This window comes from Carassius gibelio, chromosome A15, assembly GCF_023724105.1.
Source record: "Carassius gibelio isolate Cgi1373 ecotype wild population from Czech Republic chromosome A15, carGib1.2-hapl.c, whole genome shotgun sequence".
Taxonomy (NCBI): domain Eukaryota; kingdom Metazoa; phylum Chordata; class Actinopteri; order Cypriniformes; family Cyprinidae; genus Carassius; species Carassius gibelio.
Window position 1 is genome coordinate 14,404,395 of NC_068385.1, and position 18,631 is coordinate 14,423,025.

Below are 18,631 nucleotides of genomic sequence, written 5' to 3' on the forward strand. Positions count from 1 at the left end.
ATTTACACATATCAGAAGACTCTGGACCGCTGACGCATCTAGCAGCATTTAAATTACACGATAAAAGACTGCGGTAAATAGAACCAGACTGTGGTCCTTTGAAAAAAAAAAGTATAAAAAGAAAAAAGAATCCAGTGTGGGTTCAAAAGACAGAATTGTAAAAAAGCCTATAAAAAACTTGTCAAAGCAGTTTCATCCATGGAGGGTGATGATAAAAATATGATGTGAAAGAATGAAAGCATTGAGGACAAAGGTTGATATGTGTGGTTCCGCTTCATTCCAACCCGTGGCTATTCTTACAGGTTCATGCTGAGAAGCCACGTCTGGTGACCTGCCTCTCGGCCCTGTCTCAAACAGCCAGGACGACTCGGCTCTAAGCACTAACATCATTAGCCCCTGTCACTTTGAGCTGAAACATCAAACACGTTTAGATAAGACCTCAATTTATCGCCCAGACTACATTTTAGCATGTTGCACAGGTTTCATATTGAGTCGCTATTCTGTGAAGGAGAATTATATCTGGAAGTGTCAGATCTTAAAAGAAAAAAAGACAGATGACAGCTTCTGAAAAGCATGTTTATAAGTTTATGAAATCTTCTTGAAATAGGCTGACAGACTCAAACAAAAAGTATCAAAAAGTAACATGGCATTACCACAGTTTCTGGACTTATACCATGATCATGTCATTGATTTCGGACATGTCCCATGATATTAACATGGGTGTTTGAACAAACACCATAGTCTTCTGACATGGTACCATGGTTATTTGACATTTACCATAGTATTAACATGATATTTTAACATGGTCCATGGACATTTACATTACATTAACAACATTAGGATGGTTTTTTTTTTAATTCTATCACAATTTATGGACATTCCTGTAGTATTACAATATTTTTTAAATAAGTACTATGTTACTTTTGACATGGTACCATGTTAATACCATGCATTTTTTAATTATACCACAGTTTTTAGGCATGCAGCATGGTATTACAATAGTTTTATGATCCAGCACAATGGTTTTGGACATGCACCATGGTAATACCATGATTTTTAAATACAGTATATTGTTTCTGACATTTTGACATGGTACCAAGAGCTTGAAATGTGGTATTATAATGGCTTTTTGAACAAGTACCATGGTCATTTGACATGGTACCACGGTTTGTGGACATTTACCATAGTATTATCACATTTTTTACTCTACCACTTTTTTGGGACATGCACAATGGTTTTACAAAGATTTTCTGATATGGTACCGTGGTTTTGGACATGCAACATTGTAATTTTTCGGATATTAACCATTTCAGTGTATGTCAGTGACATGCTACCATGGATTTTTGTACATTTACCATAAACTACCTTGCTTATCTGGACATATAACAATGTCCTGCTGTAGTATGGCGATGGTTATTACCTGTGTCTTTTTTGCTCCTTGTTTTGGGCTGAATGAAGGGACAGCACGTCAGGCCAAGTGGGTGAAGAAATTTGTCCTAGAGGCTTCTGTTTGGCTGTAAAACAGCAAGAAACAGTCAAAAGGCCGAACTCAAGTCCCTCTGCATAACACCGATATTAGCACTTTTAGCAGCACTTGTTGATCCAAACTGTCTGCATAATTCCTGCCTAATTCCAAAAGGACAAATCCCTTAACCCCCATGATTGAAATCAATGTAACTACTACCATTTTCGCCTCTTGGATACTGAAGTTTTGCATATTCTGCTCCACTGTGGCTGGACTGAAGGCTCCACTGGTCCAGGTCCTGCTCTGTGTTGTAGAGGTCAGTTTTGGAGAGGACTGGCATGCTGGTGTATGGGTCTGGACCCTGAGAGTACAGGCTGCACACATCATGCCCATCTGCATCAGCTGGGTTGATGGTACAGTATATGGCGCCTTCGTTAGAGGCCGGGCTGTACTTCCCATTCTGGTTCAGATAATTCGATAATCCTGAAGCTGTGAAAACATATTAATGATTTATAGGAGATATGATTTGTAAGTGTGATAGTACCATAATGTATGGGAACGCCCATGACAGAGATCTTACTGTTGTTGTATTGATCTGTGGAATCAAGTCTGCCTGCACAGCAGTTGACCGAATCTTTTCCATTTCGAGAGAAGTTGCTAGTAGGCCACGAGTCAGCCAGCCAAGGGTAGTTACCCAAGTGTGACTCCAACAAACATGGTCTGTTAAGGAAATTAAATAATTTAATTTAAAATGAATAATTTTACATTAAAAAAACATTTTACATTTATAAAAAAAACATATTTTTTTAATAATAGAAATTATGAATATTAAATATTAATTTTTAATAATTAAAATTGTATTATATATATATATATATATATATATAGTACACTATTATTTTTATTTATTTTTTTATAATCATTTTAATATTAGTTGTATTAACTTATCCCTGAAAGCTTTCCATGTTCTCTCTATATAAATCCCATATTTGTATGTGAAAATTAAATACAATTCATAATAAAACATTGGAGTTGGCAAGATTTTTAATGCTTTTGAAATGTCTCACCAAGGTTGAATGTATACGATCAAAAACACAGTAAAAACAGTAATTCTTACAATTTAAAATAGCTGTTTTTAAAATATAATTTATTCTTCAGTGTTACAAGATTCTTGGGAAATGACACTTTTGAACAGTTTTGTATGCTGTGCAAATTTAAAGTCTCTCTTGATACAGACCTTCCATTTATAAGATCCGAGCCATCGCCATGAGAGAGTGCAACTACAGAAAAAATATGAGAAAGAAATCATCCCAAAAGTTCCTTTGAGAACATGATTTGGAAGCACACACTGTTAGTTTCATGCTAGTATGGTACAGAAGGTTACCTGCGGGCGTATATGCAAAGGAAGTAGTATAGTGTCCAAGTTCTTTCCGTCTTCTGTGTCTGCAGTAGATCCAGGTGCTGAAACCCATAAGAACCATCCAGGATGAGACACCAATCCCGGCGATGAAAGCTGGCTGACGGACCACCCCTGTGATCTGCTCGGATAGGCTGACAGTGTCATCCTTCACCGCTGACAAGGACTGATCTATTGCCATTTCTGATAAAAGATATAAGGAGGAAATGGAAAAAGTGAATAAAAGCGTTCATGTGAAAACCAAAAAGAGACAGAAGAGTAAATGCTTCTTGTCTTATACAGGAAACATTTATCAAAATGTATTTCCCCCATCATCTATCTTTAACTGACAAAACAGCATGAAAATCCCTAACATTTTCGATTCCTTAACATAAAATATAAGTAAAAGCTGAGATAAGAATCCTTCAGGAGAGATAAATGTCACCATCAGAGGTATGTGGTAATTTTTTTTATTTTTTTTTATAAACCTGCTGGAAAAGATCCAGCTTAAACTGGCAGCTGTATAAAATATGGTAGCAGGATTAATAGTTGGCCTAGCTGGAACTTTAGCTGGACAAGCTGGTCGCTTGTTCAGTCTGGCCATTAGCTGGTCAACACTAGTTAATAGCTGGATCAATCATTGGGCTTTAGATTGTTCAAGCAGGTTATTAGCTAGGCAAAATGGTTATTAGCAGATATTAACTGGTTATTAGTTGGCCCAAGCCAGTCAATAGCTGGCCAAGACGGTTATTAGCCCAAGCTGGTTATTACAGTAGCTGGTCACTGATGGTTTTCAGCTTGTTCAATTTAGCCATTAGCTGGCCAAGATGGTTATTAGCTGGACAGGCTAGTCCAAGAAGACTAGTTTGTTGTTCAGTCTGGCTATTATCTTGCCAAGATAGTTATAACAGTAGTTGGTCCAAACTACTTATTAGCTGGATCAAGTGGAAATGGTTAGTGGCTTGTCCAAGCAGGTAATAAACTAGCCAAAATGGTTATTAGGAAGTCTAAACTGGTTAATAGTTGGATTAGACCAGTCATTAGCTGGCCAAGCTGGTCAAATGGGTCATTAAATGATCCAAGCAAGTTTCTAGCTGGTCAAAGCTGTTTTAAGCTAGCTTCATATGGTCATTATCTAGCCAAGATGGTTATTAGCTGCTGGTCCCACCTGGTTATAAGCTGGGTCAAGCTTACAAATAGCTGGTGAAGAAGGCCATTAGCTTGTCCAAGCAGGTTATCAGCAGTCTAAACTGTTTATAACTGGGATCCAGCTAGTCATTAGCTGGTCAAAACTGGTTACTAACTGGTCATTGCTGGTTTTTAACTGGTTCTATCTGGCTGTTAGATGGCCAAGATTGTTATTAACCAGTTTAAGATGGTTATAAGTTGGATCAAGGATGTCAATAGCTGGTGAAGATGGTTATTAGCAGGTCTAAAGTGGTTATTAGTTGGATCATGGCAGTCATTAGCTGGCCAACAGTTATTGGCCACAGCTGGTTTTCAACTGGCTCAATCTGACCATGGTGGTTATTAGCTGTTCGAAGCTGGATATTAGTTAAACCAAGCCACAGCTGGCCAAGCTGGTCATTAGATAGACAGCTATCTTAAAATAGTATGACCACCTGGTAACTGGTTTGTTGACCAGCTTAGACCAGTGTTAAGTTAACGAAGACAAAGACAAAAAATATTTGTTAAAAAAAAATTCGGTGACGAAGACGAGACATTGATGAGCTAAAACTAATATCTCATGAAAAAAACTATTACGAAATATGAGACGGGACATTCAAAATACATCCTATATGCTACTGTCTTGTTCTTTAAAATGTGTGTCCCTGTTATTGGATTACAATCAGATAAGGGGCGTTCACATATCTAGTCTCAGTATGCCAGCCACAGTGGATGGATAGACTACCAAAACATGAGCTAGTGATCTGAAACAATGGCCTCTGCACCTGAAGGTGAAAGCGAGATAGGTGGAATCGCACTGATAGAAGTCCACTCTCTCTCTCATGCACGCTCCACTTCTTCACATATAGAGCACGTGATCAGTTCTCAGCGCTCAAATACACACACAGCAGACCACATGTCTTTTGTATAGCATATCTCACGTAAATACAGTTTATGGATAAAGTGAATGTGAACAGGAGGGTGAAAACTGAACGTGCGTCAGTATTTCATGTCTTCTGTCTTAAATGAGAGGATTCCTACCTATCCCTGTCATTATAATGTTAACCAACAAAAGATGTTAAATAAATATTTTAAGTAAACCTAATCTATGCAAAAAGTTATTTAATTTGTATCTCTTTCGTATTTGCTTTATTCTGCTTTTTCAAAAAAAAAAAAAAAAATTAAATATATTATACAAGAACTACTATAATGTTTATAAGTTGCTTCCTTTTCACTACTGTTAAGGGGATAGTTCACCCCAAAATGAAAATTGTCATTGTTTATTTAAGTTTTTCCAAATTCAGTCCTCAATTAAATTTTATCATAAGCTTAATTGATTAGGTCTAAAGTGAGAAGAATTAATGAATATTTGTGCTTGAATACAGATAAAATAACTATCAAAATAAATGTTGGTAACTTCAAGTAATGACTAAAAGTTGAAAAAAAACTTTTCTTTTCGTCAACTAAAACTATATAAGACTCATATGACTAAAATCTGATTAAGACTATAATGCATTTTCGTCTCAAGATAAAGACTAAGACTAAATCAAAAATCCCTTTTAAAATTAACACTGGCTTAGTCCAGCTAGAAACCAGCTACCATATTACAAAAAACAGCTACTAGTTTAAGATTTATGGCAGTACTCACTCAGGGAGATGAACACAGGTTGGCTATGAGTGCCCACTCCTGCACTTGTGACCGCTGCAACCTGCACGCTATACACTGACTCAGGCAACAGCCCGCCCAACATCACCCACAGCATATCCCCATCCACGCTCCTGTTGATCATCTGCTGAGACCCGTTTCCTACACACCACACCTGAACGACACACACACAGACTTCAGCCATTACCATTTTACCTAGCGGTCACTGAGAGGCTCTCTACATTAATAAATTCCTCGGCCTCACCCTGTATTCTAGTATGAGCTCCTCTGGCACATCAGGGGGAGGAGGCTGCCAGGACACTCGCACGATTGAACTGTTACTTAACTGCACCACGCTGACTCCCTGAGGAGGGCCGCTCAGCACTAAAAGCAGAAATATGATGGGCAAATGTCAAAACATTAACATTCCAGCAAAAGTTTGAGGGTAAAATGAAAGTCATGTGAACTAAAAGCTAAAGACTCAAGTTGAATAACATAACAAGTCTTGCCTTCATCAGGAATGCGAACCACGGCTATTTCACTGTCAATCCCCTGAAACTCATTGTGATACGGTCTCATTTTGAACTCGTATTCTTTTCCTCTGTGTAGCTCTGTTAGAACAGCAGTGTGTAGGGGACCTGCTTTTACCTCCTGGATCATCCACGTGCCCCCCACAGGCCTGTAGTACAGCCTGTAGCCTTCAATAAACCGAGGGTGCTGGTCAAGCTGTATTAATATCAACACATACATACGCTATTATGAGTTTCAGATTTTGTGAATGGCCATTCTTATGTAATTTTGTTACTGATGGTTGAAATTATACATTTGACTTTTAATATGATGTAATTTATTTCTGTGATGGCAAAGCTTTTCAGCAGTCCAGTCTTCAGTGTCACATAGTCCTTCAGAAATCCTTCTAATATGCTGACCCTGGGCCACAAAACCAGTCTTAAGTCGCTGGAGTGAATTTGTAGCAATAGCCAAAAATACATTGTATGTGTCAAAATAATTGATTTGTCTTTTATGCCAAAAATCATTTGGACCATTTCATTCAAAATGCATGTCTACACATATACAATACATCAAATCATATACTCACAGTCCATGTGATTTGAACGCTTGTAGGGTTCAAGACTTTGGGTGTCTGCAGACGAACCTTGACCCCTCCTAAATCCATCTGCACATGTGCTTGGTCTTTTCCCTGACCTTCTGGACCATCTGAAAATGTACACACACATTATGCAGATGTGTACAAACCATAAAAACAGCCATCACACATGCTACACCAGAAACTACACTCACCTTGTGTTCGGACTGGCTCTGAGATGGGGCTGGGGTCACTCATGCCAAAGGAGTTGACTGCTCGAATGATGAACAGGTAAACGGTGTTGGGGTAAAGTCCAGACACTGTATGCTTCTCCAGCCTCACGAGATCAGCTACAGTCTGCCATGTGCTTCCCACTGATTGACTGGAATAAGACACAGGAAATTAACTCTAAACTCATTCACAAAACACAAAATAAATTATGTTTAAAGCCAATGACTGTGCATCAATTGAATTCTTTATTAATGTCAGGTTGCTGCTTAGGCTGTTGAGCTATACAACTATATTACATTATTAAAAAATGTAAATATTTAACATTTATCTTTGCTACTGATGGCTTTTTATTAAAGAACTAAATCACCAGAAGCTGTGAATTGCAGTGCTTTGCGCCTTGCCTAATTACATCCCTTAACCATCAGAAAAAATCAGTGTGATGCTCATCCATACACATGAAAAGACATTATTTGAATTATAACATGGTTCAATTATACAACCGAGGATACGCATTATTGGAAGTTCTGTGTTTTTTTTTTTTTAATCAAAGAATTGTGAAAAAAAGTTTCCATAAAAAATATGAACTATTTGCATCGAGTAATGATGCTGAAAATTCAGCTTTGCTCTCACTGGAATACATTACATTAAAAAATATACTGAAATACATTATTTTAAATTGTACAACTATTTTACAGTCTTACTGTTTAACTGCATTTTTGATTAAATAAATGCAGCTTTACTGAGCATAAGAGGCTTATTTCATACACAATAAAACCTCATACAGACCCCTAATTTTATATATGATACACAAATCTGTCATTATCACATAGATACATACATTTATACTAAACACTAAATATTAAAACTAAACACCCATATAGCATACTGAATTAGAGTGATAAACAGCAGTAGTTAACCAAGAAATAATTAATCTATTAAAATAAATCATCTGACTCTTTAAATGAATCTGACTTCCCAACTCTATTTGAGCCTGTTTGTTTATTCGCTTTGCTTGCTCAGTTGTAAGGCTGTGCACAGAATATAAACACCTGTTATTTTGCCATACTGTTACCTGAGAAAAATAACACCATGTTACTAGAAACCTGCAGTTTTTCAAAAACAGCTGCACTATTGTCATGCAAATTGAAAATGTAGTTAACTTTGTAACAAGTTTGTTACTCCCCAACATACTCTAATCTCTTATGTGAAGCTTCACTAGCATGCTGAATTGGACACATTGACCTTTGTTAATGAGAAAAATGAGGAAGGAGCAGTGTGTGAAGGACAACAGAGAGGATCTGGCCTCATCTTCATGCACCGTGAGCACATAAGGTCTCCCCAGTTGACTTCTCGGACTGTGCACACGACCGTGACCTCTCAACAGAGCGAGATGCACTATAAATCCAAGCGTCTTCTTAACAAGGTTGTCAGAGCAGAGCTAAATAACGACTTGGCCTCTACTCTCGGCCTCCCTGCATCACCCTCCCTGCTGCTCTGCTGGCGGGACAATAATAGAGCCTTCTGTTCATCTGACCTCCACAGAGCCCAGAGGGACAAGTTCTGCTCAATTCCAACTCCAGCCCCAGGGAACATCCAGCCTGCAAGAGAGCAATGCTTCACTCTCACTTTACCATAAACTTCAATCCACTCTGACACTTTAAATGACGTCTCCAACAAAACTGGCACTATAATGAGAACTTCTGCCACTCGCTCTACCCATCAGGCCACTGGAGAGAGTGTAGAACCCCTTCCTTATATATTTCTTTTTAATATGGAGCACTGCAGCAGACTTTAAATCCATGCAGAACTGACTGAATGCATTTTCCAATATGAGATAAAGTGTAAACTTTGCAGTAGAGGAACATTCCAGGCTCAATACAAGTTAAGCTGTATCGACAGCATCTGTGACAATTGATTACCATAAAACTCGGCCTTCGGTTTGTAAACACAAGCACAAATCATATGTAATGCATACAGGGTTAGAAATTAAAAGTGGCTCAGGGAAAAATCCAACTGAATCTTAAAAGGTAGGAGATTTATTCTATAACACGTTCCTCTGTTTTTCTTGTTTGTGACATCTGATATAGTTCTTAATATTTTATTCAAGACCTAGTTATACACAATATGACAGAAAATATGAGTAAATATTGATTTTGTTTTATTGGTGACACCTTAACATCCAATTATAAAAGGTATAAAAAGATGACAGAGTGTGATTTTATATGGTTAGAAATAAACACAACCCCATAAAGGTAAAAAAAAAGCCCCTGAAAATCAAATCCAGAAGGCCAATATTGCCTCTTAATGGAAAATTGGATTTCTGACACTGAAAGTGTGTATAGTAATACATTACAAAAGAAGTATACAGGGCAATGCCCTGCACTGGAGTAAACCTTATAACTTTCTCATGATGTGCATAAAGATTCCAGAAAAGGTTGTCTACACTGTGCCTTCGTATTTAAAGATAAAGAGAAGTGTGTAGAAAAAACTAAAATGCAACATAATACAACAAACTAAGGTGTATGGTACCACAAGGTGTATGGGTGAAATATAAAAATTCCAAAAAAAATACACATTTTGGGCTAAATTTATGCTGTCTGCATTAACAGCCAAAATTATATAAAAATGTTCCTAAGGAGGCACAAGGGTTAATGATGTATACACTTTAAACATTTTGGTTACACTTTACAATAAGGTCCCATTAATTAATGTTAGTTAATGCATTAAAAGAAAGACATTTGTTACAGTATCTCTTTATCTTTTATACAATTAGTGAAAATACAACTGGTCATTGTTAGTTCATTTTACCTTAGGTCCATTAAATAATATTAACAAATATAACTTTTACAAATATAAGCGATTACATTTTTTTAATATAACGATTAATCACATTATTGTCTGCGATTAATCACAATTAATTGCATTGTTATACACAAAACTAATAATGCATTCAAAAGTAGTGTATTGTGCACTTTTTTCATTTAAAAGTAAGCCTACTGTTATATGAACAAAAGTTTAATAACATTTGGTTTGCAAACACTTTCAACAAATAAAGTGATTTTTTACAGCAGTGTTCCTTTTACATAGTACCAGTTCAAATTTATTGTAGCCTAAATCTCAACTTATAACAATAATGAAATGAAATTAAATATAAAACAAGCCATTTGTCACTGCCAGGACATTAACCTTTTTTATAGAAAAGATTATATAGTTTTTTATAGAAAAAACAAGTTATAACAGGCAGCTTCCTATCAGAGACCTGCATGATCACGGGACCCATCACAGCAGAATGCGGCACGGGACAACGCTTGATAGGCGGGTAGAGACTCATTTGTGCAGGATGCGGGAGAATAATTAGTGTGTGCTCACACTAGGCGATCTTAACCCCAACAGCCTGGTTCGTTTGACTAATGTGATCGCTCCGTTTATCAGTCCTTGGCTCGGTAGGAAGAGGTGATCAAGAGCACAGTTCAGTTATATATAGATCAGTGAGTGATAACTGCGCCGGTGTGCAGATCTTCTGATACATGCTGCATGATTACATTAATATTTCTGAGCTGCAAAAGCAATAGATCTGTAAAGCAATATATTGTGAGAGGGCTGTGTGTTACTGCATCCCATATGACTCAAAATAGTAAACCACAAAATTAACAAAACGGTTCACTCCACTGTGTTGATCGAGATAGCTTCTCTGCTGTCTTCACATGCTATCGGAAACGTCCTATTTCCAACTTATAAAATCATGATTAAGAGCTTTTTGCATTCTTTTCTGTTAAAAACAACAGTGGAGAATGGTTTGTGAATGCTGATGCTTAACCTAAATAACTTGATCGGGAGCATCCCCTCCTGTGACCTGTGATTTGTCTGTATGTGTATTTGACTTTCATAATAATAAAAAAACTGCATTAACGTGCGATAAAATAATTCTCAAAATTAATCAATTAATGCGTTAATGCGATAATAACGCGTTAACTTGCCCAGCCTTAATTTTAATAATACATAAGTACCGTATTTTTCGAACTATAAGCCGCACTGGACTATAAGTCGCATTCATTTAGAACGTTTAGAGTAAACATTACCGTCTACAGCCGCGAGAGGGCGCTGTATGTCTTCAGTGTAGACTACAGGAGCACTGAGCAGTATAGAGCGCCCTCTCGCAGCTGGAGACGGTAATGTTTTCTCTTGGTTCATTTCTCTCGGTTCGTGTCAAATTAATTTTGATAAATAATTCGCACCTGACTATAAGTCGCAGGACCAGCCAAACTATGAAAAAAAGTGCGACTTATAGTCCAGAAAATACGGTAAATTTTGAACTTAACATTAGATTAACTAAGATTAAAATATGCTTTAATTAAAGTATTTTTCATTGTTAGTTTCATTGTTAGTTATTCAAACAATAGTAATTTGGAGTTAATGGAGTCATACAAACCTGAAAGCCTCGATGATGTAGGAAGTGACAGCAGCTCCGCCCTCATGTGGGTTGGGCTGCCAAGTGAGAGTGACACTGTTTGAGGTCACGTCTGTCACCACAGGCTTCTGAGGAGGACCAGGCAGCTGCAGGGACTGCGAGACCCGCGGGACGGAGGACGTTCCAGTCGCTAAACACAAGAAACAGAGTCAAATGTGACTGCGTCGGGGTGCATTCTTGTTCAAGGACATCTGACTGCACATTGAAATCATCAGTACAATGTGTTTCTTGAAGTGTCAGCCTTTTCAAAGTCTTATACAGAGCTGTGTTACAGAGAAGAATGCTTGTATGTTACCTTTCACTGTCAGGGTCCCACTCCAACTCATCTCACCAGTGGAACTGGAGGCGACACAGGTGTATGTCCCTGAGTCGGTCTCCTAGCAACAGAGAAGACAAAATCATTTCCGAAAGATGACAAAGATAATTGCTTGCATGCAATGTTTCTGAAGTAGCTGTGTGCTTTTCTCTTTCTCTCCAAATGATGCGGATCAAATGTATTGTTTCAGCCAATCAGTCATTTCAATTTGTTTTCAGTATTTAGAGGTCGTGACTGTTAAAACTCCTCTAAGATCACTTTTGACATTCTCAACGGCTGTTTTATATTCTGCATACCGCAGTGCAATCTGTCAAATGTCTCAATTAAGATATACAGAGCTTGTACCACAGATGGCATTGAAACTGGAATGTTCTGGAAATCTGAAGCAAATAAGCAATACAATATACACAGCTGCTTCTCGCAAGATACTTAAACTAATTCTTTTGAAAGTTATATCAGGGTCAAAATTTTGCATTTTGAAAACTGGTTCCCTTTGGGTATGAATTTAAATGGAACTAAATTTGGATTGTAATGGCAAAAAAAGAAATGTACAGAACTGCAGTTAACACATTCATATAACAGAGTAATTGTAATAGTTCAACACAAGAATGTGTGTGATAAAATATAACGATATTATTAATTCGAATAAATTATTCTTATATACCATGATATACCATATTTCTGTACACTATACTGTAAGAACACATTCTTCATTTTTATTAATTAATAAAAATACATGGCAATAAATACAAAATAATTAGACATTTTTTAATTATTATTATTTTTTAATTTTGACTAAATTTGGACCATATTCTTGGAAATTAGGCACTGCTCCATAACAGTCCCTAAAAATGAAAGTTAATTTATCAAATAAAATACAGGTAATATTAAACACAACTAATACTGATAATATCAGAAAATGAGCATGTGTGTAAAAAAATAGTTAAAATATTTAATGTAATATAACGTAATGTAACAATAATTTTGACTACATCTCAGGAATTAATTTCTGGCACATAACCTTGATTTGTATATGTTATGTTATGATATAAGATGTATGATAGGCTGGTTTAAAAGCCCCACAGAGTTATATTAGCAAATTAAGTATTTCCATCCTATATCTTTATTTTGATAGGCTAATATATCTACTATGTCAAACACTATATCATGAAGTGACAGATTTGGCTGGTTGTTTAGATGCATAGCCCCTTTAAGTCCTGAGCTATTTTTCCACTGAACCTTCTTGATGAATGAATGCCAAAATCAATTAAAACAAATCTTTCTCTTTTCTCCCTGGAAGGAAACTTCAGATTAGTGTCACTTCCACTTTATCAGTGTAATTTTGTGTGCGTAATTACATTTGAGCTAAATGTACGCACAGCTTCTCTGAGTGATCAGATCTGTCGGTAATTGATTTATGAACATTACGTGGCTAAATGTGTTTTGCATGCGTTGATGGAAACCCTGCCTTGAGTAAGAAACGCTAAAGTGGACACCATTATTTCAGGTGTGCTTGAACATCTCAATTAGTTCGAAATGTTTTCTCAGAGGCTCTCTATCCAGGGAGCTTTCGCTTTTCACAGCCCTAATCAAAGCAAACAGTTCACATCTTTGTCTGAAGCGTCTGTCAAATACCTTCAAGCCGCTGATGTGTAAAGTGCCGTTTTCCATTAGGCTTATGTGAATGTCATCGCTCAGAATGCTTTCCCCGTCCTTCTCCCACCTGACGCTGGGGATTGGCCTGCCCATCACATGGCACTGGAGTAGGGCGCTGGAGCCTAAAGTGAGCGTCTGGTTGGCTGGGCCCTGTCGGATAATTGGTGGGATGAGATCGGATGGGCCTGGAGGATAAACAGCAGAGTGTGTTTGTGAGGAGTGTGCTTGCATCTGTCTAACAGTTGTCTAACAGTGCTTCTGGCATCCAAAGATCAGCCCGACTTGTTTGTACGACCACAGAAATGCAACTGGCAGTCAGAGTTAATCACACTTTAAGAACACAATGGCACAAATGATGACGATATTCTAGATTTGGGGTGATGGGTCAGGATGGTTGACTAGAAGACTGGTTATTTCTGGGTATCTGCAGAATTGGAAGACTTTTTGAGACTTTTTTTAAGACTTTCGGAAATAAAATGATTACTACATTTCCATACCAAACAAAAACCAATCTCAAAATAAAACATGTATGGCACATATTCAGCAAAACAGGGTTTTTGTAATAAAATAACATCAATATGTATGAATTGGAGTTGTTCCATATTGGATATGACGATTAGATTATATTAAAGAAAGGCAATTAAAAGATTATTGTGTTGATACACCCTAGTATATACTGAATCTGTTAAAAATGGCTTTTTTGTACAGTGACAGGGCATGCCAGAGAGAAGTCACAAGAGTTTTACATTTAATTAAATACCAGATACAGTTAATTTCAGAAGATTAAATTTTTTAAATAATGTAGGACTTTCAATTACAAACAAGCCCCCCCACCCCCCAAAAACTCTGGGACTCTTATTTATTTTGAAATGTCTATGCTTTAACTTTTCAAGTGATTGTATCAATTGATTATAAATGGCTCTGAAACTACGAGCCGGTAGAACATGCAATAATGCAGCATCTTGACTTTGAAATGTGCAGCGCTAACAATTTATTTAATTAAATCATTGCCTTCAATTAAATAATTTAACAACTGCTGCATTCACCCCAAATTTGAGACCTCTTAAATTACAATTATTCATTTGTTATCCCAATCATGATATTTAAAAAAAATCTTCATTGCATTAAATTTCAGCATACTAAATTCAAGACTTTTAAGGACCTACAGGGACCCTAAATTAATGAAGTCAACTAGTTTATTAAAAAAGGAGATGCTGCAAAGTTTTAAAATGAAGTGTGTTGAAGTACATTTCACTTATAATAATCCCTCAGCAAGCACCATTAATTAAAATCAGCTTCATGACTTAAGGAACGCACATCAAAATGAGGAGACGTTCAAAACCGATTCCCAAAAAGTTGGGACACTGTACAAATTGTAAAAAAAAAAACAGAATGCAATGATGTGGAAGTTTCAAATGTAAATATTTTATTCAGAATACAACATATATTACATATCAAATGTTTAAACTGATAAAATGTATAATTTTAAGGGGAAAATAAGTTTATTTTAAATTTCATGGCGTCAACACATCTCAAAAAAGTTGGGACAAGGCCATGTTTACCACTGTGTGGCATCCCGTCTTTTTTTTTATAACAGTCTGCAAACGTCTGGGGACTGAGGAGACAAGTTGCTCAGGTTTAGGAATAGGAATGTTGTCCCATTCTTGTCTAACACAGGCTTCTAGTTGCTCAACTGTCTTTGGTCTTCTTTGTCTCATCTTCCTCTTTATGATGCGCCAAATGTTTTCTATGGGTGAAAGATCTGTACTGCAGGCTGGCCATTTCAGTACCCAGATCATTCTTCTACACAGCCATGATGTTGTAATTGATGCAGTATGTGGTCTGGCATTGTCATGTTGGAAAATGCAAGGTCTCCCCTGAAAGAGACGACGTCTGGATGGGAGCATATGTTGTTCTAGAACTTGGATATACCTTTCAGCATTGATGGTGCCTTTCCAGATGTGTAAGCTGCCCACGCCACACACACTCATGCAACCCCATACCATCAGAGATGCAGGCTTCTGAACTGAGCGCTGATAACAACTTGGGTTGTCCTTGTCCTCTTTAATGCGGATGACATGGCATCCCAGTTTTCCAAAAAGAACTTCAAATTTTGATTCGTCTGACCACAGAACAGTTTTCCACTTTGCCACAGTCTATTTTAAATGAGCCTTGGCCCGGAGAAAACGCCTGTGCTTCTCGATCATGTTTCTTTTTTGACCTATAGAGTTTTATCTGGCAACGGCGAATGGCACAGTGGATTGTGTTCACCATATATGTTTTCTGGAAGTATTCCTGAGCCAATGTTGTGATTTCCATTACAGTAGCATTCCTGTATGTGATGCAGTGCCGTCTAGATCACGGGCATCCAGTATGGTTTTCCGTCCTTGACCCTTACGCACAGAGATTGTTCCAGATTCTCTGAATCTTTGGATGATATACGCACTGTAGATGATGATAACATCAAACTCTTTGCAATTTTTCTCTGAGAAACTCCTTTCTGATATCGCTGCACTATTTTTCACTGCAGCATAGGGGTAATTGGTGATCCTCTGCCCATCTTGACTTCTGAGAGACACTGCCACTCTGAGAGGCTCTTTTTATACCCAATCATGTTGCCAATTGACCTAAAAAGTTGCAAATTGGTCCTCCAGATGTTCCTTATGTGTACATTTAACTTTTCCGGCTTCTTATTGCTACCTGTCCCAACTTTTTTGGAATATGTAGCTCTCATGAAATCCAAAATGAGCCAATATTTGGCATGACATTTCAAAATGTGTCACTTTCAACATTTGATATGTTATCTATATTCTATTGTGAACAAAATATAAGTTTATGAGATTTGTCAATTATTCCATTAATTTTTTACTCACAATTTGTACAGTGTCCCGACTTTTTTGGAATCGGGTTTGTACACTGTTAGTGCTCTCACTCAGCACTCACTCAGGCGGTTTGTTAATACTAGGGGTTTTCTTCACAATCATCTCCAGAGATGCCATTTGCTGGGTGGGATGAACTGTGATCACAGATACTCACCAGTTTTCACTTCCAGGAGAGCCTTGGCGAGGACACTTCCTGCCACACTGATCGCCTGGCAGATATAGTAGCCGGAGTCCTCAGAGTGAACATCAGAGATGGACAGCTCTCCGCTCATGGACACAGAATAACGGCCTGACTGGGAAGGAGGTTGGCCAGGGAAAAGCAGCATCTATAACAAAGAGACAGACTCTTGAGTTCACACCACACTGTGGGCAAATTATCCAGTGTTCAGAGAGACTGAAAGACTGTTTTACAAGGTCCAAACAAGGAAAATAGGATTGTCCTTGTTGAAGTAAATGGGTTTGATAAACTAAATAGGTGTACGCTAACATTTACAAAGAAATGCTTTCAAATGTCTTTAGGTAAAATAAAAGAAGCAGCGTGTTTAATTGTTCAATCTGAATTTTATTTAGCGGTAATAATATTTTTTGTACATCAAGAAAACAAAAATAATGACTTTTTATTCAAAAATTAATCTCCTCTGTGTCTCTCTGCATTACCGTAGCACCATTTTGGAGAATATCAGCTGAACGGAAACTTCGTATGCTATTCTGTGTCACCCATGACACAAGGAAAAATGTTCTATGTGTATTTACGCTTTTATCTGAATGAAATCAGCACATCTATGTGGCAAGGCTGACACAGAACAGCGTACACAGTTTGCGTTCAGCGGATATTCTCCAAAATGGCGCTACGGATGCTAAATGGTGATGCGGAGAGACACAGAGAAGACGAACTGTGGAATAAAGTCATTATTTTAGATTTTTTCTCATACAAAAAGTATTCTCGTCGTTTAACGTTACAGTTGAACCACTGATGGCAGATGGACTATTCTGACGAGGTCTTTAATACTTTTCTGGACCTTGACACTGTTATTTACTTTGCAGTCAATGGGACAGTCACAAACCTCCCAGTTTTCATCCAAAATATCTTAAATTGTGTTCCGAAGACGAACAAAGCTTTTATGGGTTTGGAACGACATTGGGGTGAGTGATTAAAGGGTTAGTTCGCCCAAAAATGAAAATTATGTCATTAATAACTCACCCTTATGCTGTTCCAAACATGTAAGACCTCCTTTTATCTTCGGAACACAGTTTAAGATATTTTAGATTTAGTCTGAGAGCTCTCAGTCCCTCTATTGAAGCTGTGTGTACGGTATACTGTCCATGTCCAAAGGTAAGAGAAACATCATCAAAGTAGTCCATGTGAAATCAGAGGGTCCGTTGGAATTTTTTAAAGCATCGAAAATACATTTTGGTCCAAAAATAGCAAAAATGACGACTTTATTCAGCATTGTCTTCTCTTCTGTGTCTGTTGTGAGAGAGAGTTCAAATGAAAAACAGGATATCCGGTTCGCGAACGAATCATTCATTCAATCATTCAAAAAATTCCAACGGACCCTCTGATGTCACATGGAATACTTTGATTATGTTTCTCTTACCTTTCTGGACATGGACAGTATACCGTACACACAGCTTCAATGGAGGGACTGAGAGCTCTCGGACTAAATCTAAAATATCTTAAACTGTGTTCCGAAGATAAAAGGAGGTCTTACATGTTTGGAACAGCATAAGGGTGAGTTATTAATGACATAATTTTCATTTTTGGGCGAATGTGGCGAGTGGGGCGGGGCCGAGAGGCGTGGGAACGAGGAGTGAGGCCAGGTGTAGTGATTGGAGATGAGCTACACCTGAGCCCCACCGCTAGTATCGAGTCCCACGTAGGAGATGGAAGGATATAAAACTGGAGTGACGACCGTGAAGGACGAGAGAGGACCAGGCCTGGGACATTATTTTATGTGTTTGGCTTTTATTTGTGCGCGTCAGTCGCCGTGAGGGGCTGACGCGCTGTTTTGTTTATTTTGGATATTAAAGTGCTTTTTGATTGTGCGCCGGTTCCCGCCTCCTTCTTCCCGTTGTATAGGAAGTTTGTATTGTTACAGTGGTGCCGAAGCCCGGGAGAAGGAGGGACGCGCTGCTGAAGATCCCTCGCCGCTGTGGTGAATCCGCGGTGCCCTCGAGCTGGCGAGGTACGTGCCGCCATTGACGCTCGAGGCGGTGGGCTGGAGCGAGTTGCCAGGGACGGGCGAGCTCGCTGCCGACCGCCCACGACAAGGAGGGGCGGCTGCCGTCCGTGAGGGAGCGGAGGAGTCGGCGCCGTT

General features: G+C 38.0%; 1 protein-coding gene across 4 annotated transcripts in view; it reads right to left on the reverse strand.

The window, feature by feature from the left end:
* Positions 1 to 18,631, reverse strand: part of LOC128029284 (roundabout homolog 2-like) — a 55,875-nt gene that overhangs the window by 3,195 nt on the left and 34,049 nt on the right. For all 4 annotated transcript variants that reach the window (XM_052616977.1, XM_052616978.1, XM_052616976.1 and 1 more), the window contains exons 8-21: positions 16,468 to 16,639; positions 13,411 to 13,616; positions 11,755 to 11,836; positions 11,421 to 11,589; positions 6,976 to 7,142; positions 6,773 to 6,891; positions 6,183 to 6,399; positions 5,939 to 6,057; positions 5,677 to 5,848; positions 2,850 to 3,065; positions 2,703 to 2,745; positions 2,046 to 2,185; positions 1,685 to 1,954; positions 1,421 to 1,514 (exon numbers count right to left, since the gene is read on the reverse strand). In XM_052616977.1, the coding sequence (XP_052472937.1) occupies positions 1,421 to 1,514; positions 1,685 to 1,954; positions 2,046 to 2,185; positions 2,703 to 2,745; positions 2,850 to 3,065; positions 5,677 to 5,848; positions 5,939 to 6,057; positions 6,183 to 6,399; positions 6,773 to 6,891; positions 6,976 to 7,142; positions 11,421 to 11,589; positions 11,755 to 11,836; positions 13,411 to 13,616; positions 16,468 to 16,639 (2,186 nt within the window). The remainder of the gene's footprint in view (positions 1 to 1,420; positions 1,515 to 1,684; positions 1,955 to 2,045; positions 2,186 to 2,702; positions 2,746 to 2,849; positions 3,066 to 5,676; positions 5,849 to 5,938; positions 6,058 to 6,182; positions 6,400 to 6,772; positions 6,892 to 6,975; positions 7,143 to 11,420; positions 11,590 to 11,754; positions 11,837 to 13,410; positions 13,617 to 16,467; positions 16,640 to 18,631) is intronic.